At 55.1% G+C, this 12,257-nt stretch overlaps 1 protein-coding gene across 2 annotated transcripts in view; it reads left to right on the top strand.

Moving 5' to 3' along the window:
• Pde8b (phosphodiesterase 8B) overlaps positions 1-12,257 on the top strand; it is a gene marked incomplete at its 5' end in the record, with an annotated part of 101,462 nt that overhangs the window by 81,139 nt on the left and 8,066 nt on the right. For both annotated transcript variants that reach the window (XM_013514855.1, XM_013514856.1), the window contains 7 exon segments: positions 442-519; positions 2,514-2,590; positions 3,684-3,848; positions 6,019-6,064; positions 6,472-6,607; positions 7,485-7,683; positions 11,300-11,517. In XM_013514855.1, the coding sequence (XP_013370309.1) occupies positions 442-519; positions 2,514-2,590; positions 3,684-3,848; positions 6,019-6,064; positions 6,472-6,607; positions 7,485-7,683; positions 11,300-11,517 (919 nt within the window).

The raw sequence follows: 12,257 nt of genomic DNA, 5'->3' as shown, positions 1-12,257 counted from the left end.
ATCTAGATCTGACTTTTCAGAGCTGCCCCAAACTGGTCTGAATGTGTCTCAAATGATGCAAAATATCTGTGGGTTTCATCAGTATTTGGTTGCCTCAGATAGTCCCATGAGCCTTCCCCATCCAGTTGAACATGTTGTTCTTATTACGACCAACCGCTACAAATGTTAGTGTTTATTTTCATGATATTTGACTCCTGGAACAAAATAACCCTTGACTACAAACTCCATTCCCATGATGCAGTGCAGCACCGGATTCAAAATGGCATCGTTTGCCTACTAATATGACTGTAATTCTGTGTCTTGATGATTTGAAGAGAAAGGGACTTAGTAGTTTTTAAACTGTTTTGTAGTGCTTAAAAAGTAACCTTGTTTTCTTCAAAAACAAGGAAAAAGTACGAAATGTGCTGCTGACTAACCACCCGTTTCTGATCTGAAACCCAGAGCTTCACTCCCTCCGACACAAGAACAGGAGGAAGGAGTCCATCGATGTGAAGTCCATATCGTCCCGGGGCAGCGATGGTGAGAGGCGCTTCTGATAGCTTTGACCTTTTGAAAGGTAGAAAATGACAGCGGATTTGTTCAAAACTTGGTCAGCATATAAACTCCACGGAGAAGGTTTCAGCTGCACTGGCCTCGCCAGTAAACCGAAAGGTTTTAGTTGTTAAAAGGGTCAGTGCCTTCGGCAGTGCTCAGCCTCACTCTGGAGGCCTCCAGGCCTTTCGCTTCGTGGCCCGAGCCGTGCTGGGCGCCGAGGCCCCCCGAGCAGTCTGGCCATCGCCACGCTCAGTGCTGGGCGTCCTGTGCCGCGAGCCGGCGCGCAGCCGTTTGTCACTGTACCTGCCGCATTCATCTCCCTTAATGAAACTTAAAAACAACGAGTCAGAATTTAGCAAAACATTTCAGCCCCGCAAGGCAGAATTTAGCAAAACATGCCTTGAGTTTAGTGAATCCGGCCTAAGTAACCAGCCGGATTTGTGGGGAGCTGGAAAAGTCGAAGGCAATTCTGAAATGGTACTCTGTAGTGCCTGGGAAATTGTGATATTTACAGAAATGAGTCTCCAAGCGTGGCGGGGGTGGGGCCCCAGGGAAGGTGGTGAGTTTTAGTTTTTGGTGATGCCTGGGAAGCTGAAGGGGTGGGAAGTGCACACTTGGGGGCCTGGAGGTGGAGATGAAGCCGGGGCAGGGGTGGGTGCCCTCTCCTGACAGCACCCTGGGTGGCGCAGGCTGAGGAAACAGGTCTGGTCAAGGACACGGCTGGTGAGCCGGGCGAGTAGAGTCCCGTGAACTGAGAGGAGGAGGTTGCAGTAGAGAGCAGGCTGAGAACCAGCGTCCCAGAGCTGAGAGGCTGCTGTGCTACACTCGTGCATTTGGGGCGCTTTCATTTTGCAGCGCTGGAGTGGAACCCAGGGCCTCGCCCTGTTAGGCAGGGCCTCGACAGCCCTCATTTGGTTCATGTCTGCAACTGGAAGGCAAGGCTGTGCAGGCACAAGGAGGGAACAGCCAGTGTCTGTGACAGAAAGGAGGCGCTATCTTAAAGGAATGAATAGGATGGTCTAGTGGAGGGCTTCCTGGCTTTCTGGTCACAGTGGGAGCCTGAGAACAAGGGAGAGAGCTGAAATCATGAGGACAGGGACACAGTGCAGAGAGTGAGACAGGTGAGCTGGCATGGCCCGAAGGTGAGGGGACACTGTGGGGGCAGCCTCCTGGGCTAGGCTGAGGGCACGTCAGACAGAGCACAGACGGCCAGCAGATGCACACAGGCGTCTGAGCTGGGCCAGCCCCATCTGGAACCGGGTCCCAGTGACAGGCAGCACACAGGCCAGGCTGTGGTGGCGGCCACGCTGGCCGGAGCAGGCCACTCTGATGCTGTCTCTGGGATGTGGCTGCCACTCTTCCTTCCTGCCCAGGAGCTGGGAAGCTGGGAACAGTGCTTTTCAGTGAAAGCCTCTACCTTCTCCATTTTAAACCATCCGTAAGGATTATTTCTTCAGGAATGTAGTTGTTGTTAAGTGAAAGTGTCCGCAGATTAGAGCTAGACCCACCAAGGGCTCTGGTGTTACAAACCTAGAGGCAGCACTGCCCCAGCCCACGGAGAGAGGCTTCCCTTCTGCCCCCACTGTGACCGTGAACCTCACCTCCCTGCTACACGGCTCCCTTAACCTGTCCCATGCCCCAGCTTTGGAGCGGAAGGTCTGGAACTGTCCTGTGGGCTTTAGGGACCTGTGGGAAAGGGGACCCAGGTCCCATCAGCCCCTGAAATTTCCAGTCCATGGCCACCAAAGTCCACGGCCAGACCACCTTTCCACACGTGGGCAGGGTAGACTGAGCTGCCCACCTTCTAGGAGTAAAAGGCAGGTGAGCGCCTTGGGTTTGTTTCTGTTTGTGTTTCTGGAGGCGGGTGTAGTCCTGGGAGAATCCTGTCCCCACGCCCATGCAGGGACCTCCTAGCAGCACTAGGCTGAGCCACTAGGCTGAGCCACCAGATCGAGACGTCTTTCCTGCCTGCTCTCCAGCCCCGAGCCTGCAGAACCGTCGCTACCCATCTATGGCAAGGATCCACTCCATGACCATCGAGGCGCCCATCACGAAGGTGAGTGGCAGCTGCCACCTACTGCACAGTCAGGGCCCCAGCCCCCGGCTCCGGGCTAGAGGTGGAGTCTGTTGATATCTGAAGCCCACCAGCCAGTGGGAGAAACAGGTGTTAAATGAGCACAGATGCAGCACGAATGCATGTCGTTATAAATGAGAGCAGGTGCCGGGCGGGGCATGCAGGGCGCTGTGGGAGATGAGGGGAGGTGCGAGGGGTACAAGGGGCGCGAGGGGTGCAGGGCTCAGGGGAGGCTGCCCTTGGAGGAAGCCTGAGGAGGCCGTGGTGTGTGAGAGTCCCAGCAGGGGCAGGGCCTGCAAGGAGAAAGCACAGAAGGGCTCCCGGATGCCTGGAAGGGAGTCGGAGCTGGAGCTGGGCAGCGAGGGGTCGGGTGAGCGTCCAAGGTGCGACAACACCAGCCCGGGACGCTCTGTCCCTCAGGGCGTGCAGGGGTTCATGGAGGTGGGGTCGGGTGGACATGGTCAGGCGGACGTGGTCAGGCGTGTGACCGGCAAGGACGCCCAGCGGCTGTGCAGGGGTCAGATCGGGAGAGCAGAACAGTGAGCAGGCTAGCTTGGAGCTTTGCAGGGGTTCTTGGCAAGACTCTGTGTCAGCTGAGCCTAGGCCTGAGGCTGTGATACTAGGGAGAAGTGGGTAGAGAGGGAATGTTAGTGCTCACGTCAGCTGGACCTGGGTGTACATCGGAGGGAAGAGGAACAACAACTGCGACTTCAGTTTCAGACACGCAGGATGTGCAGTTGCTGTGTCAGGCAGGCGGGCAGATCTGCAGGTCTGTGGCCCAGGGGCCAGGGCAGGTGCTGAGCATCCTGGGGGCACGCGTGTCCTGACATGGGAAGGAAAGGCCGTTTCTGACGGCCCACGGGGGGAGAGAGGCCCAGCCTCTCTGAGGAGCTCTGCTCTCCAGGAGACCAACAGCTCGGTCCTGAGGGGAGGATACGGGGCAGCGCAGGTGCACAGCAGGCCTCAGCAGGGATGCTGCTCTTGGACAGTATGGTGTCATCCCCTGCTTTCTCCTGGGCCCCAGGCACATGTGACCCTATAAAACCCTCTGCTTTATTTCTTCTCTCTTCCTTAGGTTATAAATATAATCAACGCGGCCCAGGAAAACAGCCCAGTCACAGTTGCAGAAGCTTTGGACAGAGTTCTGGAAATTTTACGAACCACAGAGCTCTACTCTCCTCAGCTGGGAACCAAAGATGAAGACCCGCACACCAGTGACCTGGTTGGAGGCCTGATGACTGTGAGTGCAGAGGGCACCGGAAGTGCAGGGGCCCAAGTCCAGGGCCCGCGAGTCCTTCTAACCTGCGGTGCTTGCCTGCAGCTGCAGAAATACTGCTGGGTAGCCAGCAGCAGGACTGATAACCAGGCGCAGCCGCCTGAGCTCCTGTGTGCCATGGACGGTGGCTCTCAAGGCATCTTGCCATCTGTCCACCAGGCAGGCTGACCGTGGCTGTGGGGCCAGCCTTTCCGAGCCCCCTTACAGTAAGGAGATAGGCAGGCAGCTGAGGGCCACGGATGCGGGACGAGGTTACACAGGCCTTGTCTCCTGGTGCTTCCCCTTGATCCCGATGATAGCATTGGGCGGGGGGGTCACAGCTCTGCTTCCTGGGGCTTCAGTTGGCCTCTGCGTTCCCAGGTTCCTCATCTGTGGATTCAGCCAACCACAGACTGAGAACACCGAAAAAATCCACACCTGTGCCTGTACTGAGCATGTACAGACCGTTCCCGTTGTCCTTCCCTAGGCAATACAGCAGCAGCTTCCACAGCATTTACACTGTGTCTGGTGTTCTAAGTAGCTCAGTCTGATTTAAGGTAGCCAGGAGGATGTGCTCAAGGGTACAGGAGCCGAGAGCCCTCAGATTTGAGCATCCAGGGCCAGCCCCGGAATGAATGTACGAGCAGGCCTAGTTGTGTGGAATGGAAGGGTCTATGCTTACGCCGCAGCAGCTCCCCAAACCTTTGCTACCAAATCTGGTCTTTAAATCTTTACATCTGTTGTCAGATCGCGCAGAGTGGAGTGGTCCTGGCTCCGTGGGGAGGCGGCAGGGGCCACCCCATCCATGTGGCAGCCGAGGAGTCAGCCTGCTCTCGGGTGTGGCTGAGGTCTGTTAGGCTTTAGTCATCACGTCTCCTTGAGGGAGGCAAAAGAAGAAAATTTTCACTATTCATTTGGGCCTCTCAGCAGAAGCTGAACCTGGAAGGGTGTTTTAGGAGAGCGAGCCCAAGAATTATCTCCAGGAGTTTTAGGCTGACAGTTTCCATCCAGCCCTGCCTCAAGGGCTTTCTGTCCCTTCCCTGCCCCTGGGCTGGTCTCCAGTTGCCGCTTTCAGTTTGGTGTAGACTTCAGCCTCTGGAGAGGACCAGGAAGGCGCTAGCATGCCAGCAGCCAGCGCGCACCCGCAAATGGGCCCAGGTAGAAGCTGTCCACTGCCGCACCTGCTTGAGTTTCCTGTCTGGGTAATGCCAGGAGGGACCGACATAGGCTTCCCTCTCATTCTTGCTTGGCTTTGGGCAGTGGAGGGATGAAAGCAAGGAGAAAACAGGGACATCCATGCCTGCCTTAGAAGCAGGACAGCTGTGGCTGTGGATACTGATCTGCTTATTTCTCTTTAAAGACTAAACTCGGCCTAAAGAGCTGAGACTTCGGGGAGGCCTTCACTGGGTGATGCTGCGTTAAACCTTAGCGCACGCTGCCTGGGGCTGGCAGCAAACCCAGGTGACTTTTAAATAAAGACCAAAATAATGAGATCAGGGATAGAAGAGGCAAGGAACCAGATTCAGGAGCATTTGCAGATGGGCTCAAGTTCGGGAGTGAAGAAATAGAATATCAGATTCTGTCCACTCTCACCCTCACTGGGCCTCTCCAGATTCCTCAGATCCGGGAACTTTCCTCTAAAAAGTTAGCAGCAGTGCTCATTCTTCCAAACACATAACAAAGAAAAAGTAGTTAGAAAACACTCACTTAGATACCAGTGAAAAATGAGCCCAACTTTTCAAAGACTGTCTCCCAAATGTGGTCCGTGAGAATGTAAGAATAACAGGGTCCCTAAGCAGGCCCTCGGGTACATCAGAACTACATGGATCCAATGCAAGATCGCTTCTGTGACTTCACTCACATGGCTTCAAAATGCCAGAAGAGAAAGGTGCTGTGAAAACCAAGCCACACGGGTGGGAGACGTGAGTGCGGTCACGTCCATCATGCTCCCAGTTCTCCGTCTCCCAGGACCAGGAGCCGTGGGAGGGAGCGGAGCCCTGGATCACAGCTGCTGTGCAAAGTTAACGTTGAGCTCTGCCTCGGCTTGGCGCGGCATGAAGTAGGCCTTCGGGGTTCCGATCTTTGGCTAACAAAGACGGCGCACAGGAGAATGGGAGATAAGGTGTGCTCTTAGCCGCATCTCTTTTTGTTCCAGGATGGCTTGAGAAGACTGTCGGGAAACGAGTATGTATTCACAAAGAGTAAGTGTCCATCTGGCCCTGTTACTGATAGCCTGTCTCCAGCCCCGGCACCCCTGGTGATCACTGCTCTGGGGAGGCGTTGGTGTTATTTCTACTTGATTGTATTCACCCCTATGCAGCTCTATGATCTGTATTTGGAACTAGGGCTCCTAATTTAAATTACTTCTCTGAGCGGTTAGAAGAAACGCTGTAAATCTCTGTACACGTAAACACACAGCTAAGCTGGATTGTTTTTCTCTTTGGGCATCGTGAGGTTCCATAACGTAAGAGAAGACCTCTGACGTGAAAATCTTCCTTCCTGCAGAAGTTCAAGACTTGTTTTCGCAGAGGCAGCCATAAAGCTGTGGCAGGTACTCAGGGACCTCAGGCCCCACAGGTAACCAGCCTCCCACCGTGTGTTTGCTCAGATGTGCACCAGAGCCATAGTCACCTCGCAGTGCCCGTCACCATCAGCGATGTCCCCCCGTGTATCGCGCAGCTGCTCGACAACGAGGAAAGCTGGGACTTCAATGTCTTCGAGTTGGAAGCAGTCACACACAAAAGGTGTGTGACACTGCTGCCGCAGACCGGGGGCCCGGGGGCTGCGTTCAGGGCCTTCCCGCCTGGAGACCGAGGGAGACGTGTCCTGTGTGAGCTGCTCTGTGGAGAGGGGGTACGCGTGGGAGGGAAGTGGGAGGACAGCCTGGATGTCCTCATCTGCCCGGCTCATGGCTTTGTGTGGTGAGACGAGAGTGCTACGTTTGCTCATCCCCGGACTCGCTGAAGCTCCATCCTCAAAGTGAACCTGGAGCAGGGTGCACTGGCGTCACCTGTAGTCCCAGCTACTTGGAAGGCTGAGGCAGCAGGATCACCCGAGCCCAGGAATTCGGGGCCAGCCTGGGCAACATAGCAAGACCCTGTCCAAATTTTAAAAAAAGAAAAGGAGACTTTGAGAACACAGTAGCCTTTTCTTGACTCCTTTTTGCAGGCGAAAGGTTAGAGAGCAGAGGATCTCTCTCACAGCCCAAAGGGGCTGCTCTGTGCAGGATAGGAATCACTTTCGCTGTCGGTAGGTGGCATGACTCTAAATGCTGTGACGGCACAGGCCACGCACACTGTTCCTTGTGTCCTGCAGTTCAGGAGGCGAGAAGCAGTCTCAGGGCCTGTGTGGAAGGGGAGGTAGAGAGGCACTGCCATGGACCTTTCTTGGCTGTCAGGGCCACCATGTTCTGTGACTTACAAGTGACCCAGAAATATTGTGGCCCTTATGCTAAGAGGTCACTGAGGAGATGTGCCGCATGCTCCTGATACGGGAAGAGGCATTCTTATGCCCCTGTGCGGGTGACAGAATCAGGAAAATGCCTCCATTCCCCACCATAGCCAAGAAAAGAGTTTCTGGCCCTGAATTCAATGAGCCTAGGTTGGTTTTCCTTTTTTGCAGGCCACTGGTTTACTTGGGCTTAAAGGTCTTCTCTCGGTTCGGAGTATGTGAATTTTTAAACTGTTCTGAAGCCACTCTTCGGGCCTGGCTCCAAGTGATTGAAGCAAACTACCACTCCTCCAACGCCTATCACAACTCCACCCACGCTGCCGATGTCCTGCACGCCACGGCTTTCTTCCTTGGAAAGGAAAGAGTCAAGGTAGGGTTTCGATACCGTGATCCAGCTGCCCACCTGGATTGGAGATCCAGGAACTCAACGTTGTTAAGTACATTAGGCCAACAGCTATTTTGCAACTAATTTAACAGTGGTTCTTTGGCTGCCAAGTTGGTCATTTTAGTGTTGTAACGACATGGCCTTTCTTCTCTCCTTCAAATGCTCAAAATACTAATGTATGCCCCCACAGAGACTCCTTTCTGTGTGTGGCTGATCATGAGCCTGGTCCAGATCTTTGCCAGGAGCTTTGTGAAATTGGGTTGCACAACCAAACTTAACCCATTTATGCTGAAGATTGCAATTTTTAAAATTTTTACATGAAATTTATATATGTTACCTAGAAAACTTCAAGGAACAAGAACTTGAAGAGAAGGAATTTATTATGTTCTGTTGTTATGGGCATTCCAAAAATGGGTCACTAGGCATGTAAGGGTTAATTATTCTGGCACATGGTTACTAGGTCTTGAGGTCAAGTTTCAGTAGCAGGATTTGGCCCTGGTGTGTTATGATCCAGATGATAATGACACGTATGGGAACGGTCCTGCTGACTGACCTGTGAATGGTGCTTCCTGTGGATGTGCGCGTGTATGTCTGTGCCAGTGGCCTTTGTCTAACTGTGACAGTCCCACATACCTCGGGCTATTCGGAGTTCAGTGCCATCTGTCTCACAGGAGAGCAGTTGGCAGGGCAGCCCTGACCACCATGAAAAGCTGACAGGGGACCCCATTGTCCCTGCCCCTCAAGGACTGTCACGTGCACAAGCACCTCAGACTCCTTTGCTACACACCGAAGTAAAGCTTGAGCTTTGGATACCCGTGGGGAATTCACATCAACCTGAATGCCTGACTAGATGGTTTTCTGGGAGGTGGGCATGGTGGTGCACACCTTCATCCCGGCACTCTGGAAGGCTGAGGATCACAGGTTCCAGCAAGACCCTGTCTCCAGATAAAGAGTAGGAAGTGGGCCGGGAAAGTAACTCACACGAAGACCTGGCTTCAGACCTGAGTCCAGAAGCTTCTTGGACAGGTGCTGGGGAGAGCGCAAGGAGAAGAGAGGCCGCGGGAGGCCCAGGAACGGCCCCGAAACTGGAGGAGACCTGCTTCTTCTCGGCTTGCCAGGCTGGCCCCGATGCTCACTTCCATCCGTGAGGAAGCAGAGCATGTGGTCCCAGAATGCTGCTTGCAGAGATTTTTGTCTTTGACCTTAAAAATGTAACCACAGTAATCTGTGTCGGTGGGGCCTTTCTGGAGGAGCCACAGCCCCTCTGCCCTCCGCCGCGTGCAGCTGTGCATCTCCCTGCAAGAGGTGTCACACGGCTGAGCCCTCGTGGCCAACTGCGGGAAGCACCGAGGTCATGAGTGCCAAGCACAGAGGTCCCTGCCGCAGTCTTGAGAGCGAGCCTTCCCTGCTCCTACACAGAGGGCACGGACGGACCTGCCCGGGACCCGGGGATTCGCCGGCCCTGCCTGCTCTCCCGGCCTCGCCTCCTCTGTAGGTTCTGCAGCTGCGCTCAGTCTCGTCCAGTTGCTCAAGCACAGTCCTCGAAGCAGGGTGAGGACTGGAGATGAGATGCTCACCATCCCCAGCCCGCCAGGGGCTCGGGAGCCAGAGAGCTGCGAGGAGCCTTGGGCGTGGGCTCCTCCCGAGGAAGGCAGGCCTGTCCTGTGTGCCAGCTCTTCTCCCACCTCCCCGCCTTGCCTTACCCCCATAGGACGTGCCTGTTCTCGGTATCTTTGCGCAAGTGCTGCTATCATGGAGTTTGGGTACATCAGGGCGAGCTGGAAGGAAAGGCAGGTCCCGTGCAGTTCCGCTCTGCTTTCTACCCCTTACCTGAATCTGCCTCCCTGAATCATTTAAAAGTAGATCAGCCTAAGACTCCCAGCAGCATGGGACAGACGGGAACAGCAGCTGGAGGCCTAGGGCAGGAAGAGCACAGAAGGTGGTGCCTGAGCAGGGGCAGCCCTGGGTCCTGAGCTTGGAAGCTGCGGTGGTGTCAGTGGGGCCACCTGCTGGCCGGCACTTGCCGCTGCAGCTGAGCTGCTGGAAAGTCGCATCTGCTGTGCTCTGAGACCTGGTCAAGGGGACTGGGGCCAGCTCAGGGCTTCTCCCCAGGTCTGGGAGGCCAGGATTCCAACTGGAACTGCTTCCCTTCTGGGGGGCAGATCTTTCAGACAAGCCCACTGCACCCTAAATCGGCACTGCAGCTGGGGCCAGTGGGCACGCAGGAAGGGCTGAGCGTCAGGTGCAGCATCCTCACAGAGGCTGTGCCTCCCACAAGCCTGAGCGGCAGGCAGAGACACCAGCTTACACCCACCCTCAGGCCTCATGCAGGGGACTGGCCCTCGATCCTGGCCCTGCCACAGGGACGCTGTCTGGCTCTGAGTGAGCACTCTGTGGGGGTGGCTGTTCGCAGGACCTTGGCCAAGCCCCTTCCTTCTGCCTGGGGTGCCCTCTCACGCCACACGTGGCTTGGCTAAGACCTGCTTCTCTGTGAGGTCACTCCCTGCCTTCCAGCAGCCGTCCCTGGCCACCCTCTGGCCCTGTGGTATCCACCAATCTGTGGTGGTCTTTATAGCCTCACATGGCTACTAATATTAAATAAAATTAGTTATGTAGCTCCTCCATCGCGCCTGCCCACGGGAGCAGTCTTATATCACGGTATCCCCTTGATAACTGCAAGCTGAGAGCACATATCCCCCAGATGGTTGCGTTTGTATTTATTTGCATAATGAAAGCTTTAGAGAGTTGCCCTTCTGGCCTTTGCTGCCTGCTAGCCCAGCGCTTATTTTGTTCTGAGCTGTAGGTGCCACCTTAGCCTTGGGTCCTGGTAAAATTAATCTCTCCCTTGATCTTCTTTTACCTTGGGCCCTCTTCATTCTGCCATCGTGTGGCTGGTGCTGTTGTATCTGTGCTCTTTACTATGGGCGCTATGAAAATCTTTTCAGAAGTGGACAAATAAAGTAAGAGTCACAGCGGTATCACCCCGCAGGCAGTCCAGAGGCGGCTGGCTTCTCCCTGCTGGTCAGCCACTCCCTGTTGTTGGACGGAACTCCGCCCTCAGCTTAAAGACAGGTTTACTTTGGCTCACCGTTTCCGTCCACAGGCAGCTGGCTCAAGGCAGAAGGAGGATGGCAGAGGGGAACAGGGGGGAAGGGCACTCCTGTCATGGCAGCCAGGAAGGAGCCAGGGACAAGAACACACCCTTTCAGTCACGTCCCCAGGGACTGCCTCCAACCCTGCTCCCAACAGCTCGCTCAGCCACTGAAGTACCCAGAAGATGAGGCACTGACGCATGTAGTACCCCGATGCGGTCACCTTCCTTCCATTGTGAGACCGGCCAGGGAAGATCTAGCCACGGCTCTGCAGGGAGGGAGCCTGGGCTCTGGAGAGGGTCTGGCCTCTGCCTGGCTGCAGCGCATACTTCCATCCCCCCCAGATGACACGCCCAGTAAAGCACAGCATGTGCAAGGGCCACCCCTTAACTAAGGCCAGAAGCCAAAAGAAGGCTGTAAAACCCCGCGTCCCTCGCCCCCACCCCACCCGCCGCCCCCGGGGCTCTGCGGTGCTGAGGTCATGCTTGTGTCGCTTCCCCGCATCCCAGGGAAGCCTCGACCAGCTGGATGAGGTGGCTGCGCTGATCGCTGCCACCGTCCACGACGTGGATCACCCCGGCAGAACCAACTCGTTCCTGTGCAACGCGGGCAGCGAGCTCGCTGTGCTCTACAACGACACTGCGGTGCTGGAGAGTCACCACACGGCCCTGGCCTTCCAGCTCACAGTCAAGGACGCCAAGTGCAACATTTTCAAGAACATTGACAGGTTGGTTGTGCTCAGGCTGCTGTGCTCAGGTGGGGAACTCCGCTTTCCCTGGCTTCTCTGTGTACTCAGCTTAGGGGAACCGGAAATAATAGTTGGACCATTGTGTCAGATGATGAAATAATAACCTGGCCCTCATAAGCTTGATTTTACTTTTCAGGCCACCTGTGTGTTTCTAAAGTCTCACTTGGTCTTCAGTGAGGTCATAACGATGTTTTGTATACCACACAGCACGTACATATTGATTGTATTACTAATAGGTCCAGCAGGTATTTTTACCTTCCCAGGATGACATCCCGTCTTTCATGTAACTCAAAGAAAAATGCATCCTTCCCGGTCTTTTCCCAGGTTAAGTTTTGACCACTAAAAACCCACCTCATGGGGAGGTCCCCACAGAGGCCCAGTAGTTGAAAGCCGGCCAGATGCGGCCACAGAGGCACAGCCTTTCTGGCCAGAGCACCCGCGGTCAGGCGCCCTGCGGTCAGGCGCTGGGTGCGTCCTGTAGGGCTGCAGCCAGGCCGCGCAGATCCCGGGAGAGGGCACAGGGCGCACCGGGCCTCAGACTGCTCCTCTCTCTTCAGAGCGGTCTCCCGAAGTCTGGAGATAGAGACCAGTTCTTCTAGCTCCAGCTGGTGTTTCACCTGTATCAAAGATGAGTTTTTAAATTTTTGCAGAAAGAAGTCTTCCCAACAGTCAGTTTTATTCCGCTCCCGTTCTGGCTCTTGAAGTTAGAAAACGGTAGA

The sequence above is a fragment of the Chinchilla lanigera genome, unplaced genomic scaffold, assembly GCF_000276665.1.
Source record: "Chinchilla lanigera isolate Chin_1 unplaced genomic scaffold, ChiLan1.0 scaffold00024, whole genome shotgun sequence".
In the NCBI taxonomy this organism is placed as follows: domain Eukaryota; kingdom Metazoa; phylum Chordata; class Mammalia; order Rodentia; family Chinchillidae; genus Chinchilla; species Chinchilla lanigera.
This window is presented reverse-complemented; position numbering and strand designations above follow the sequence as displayed.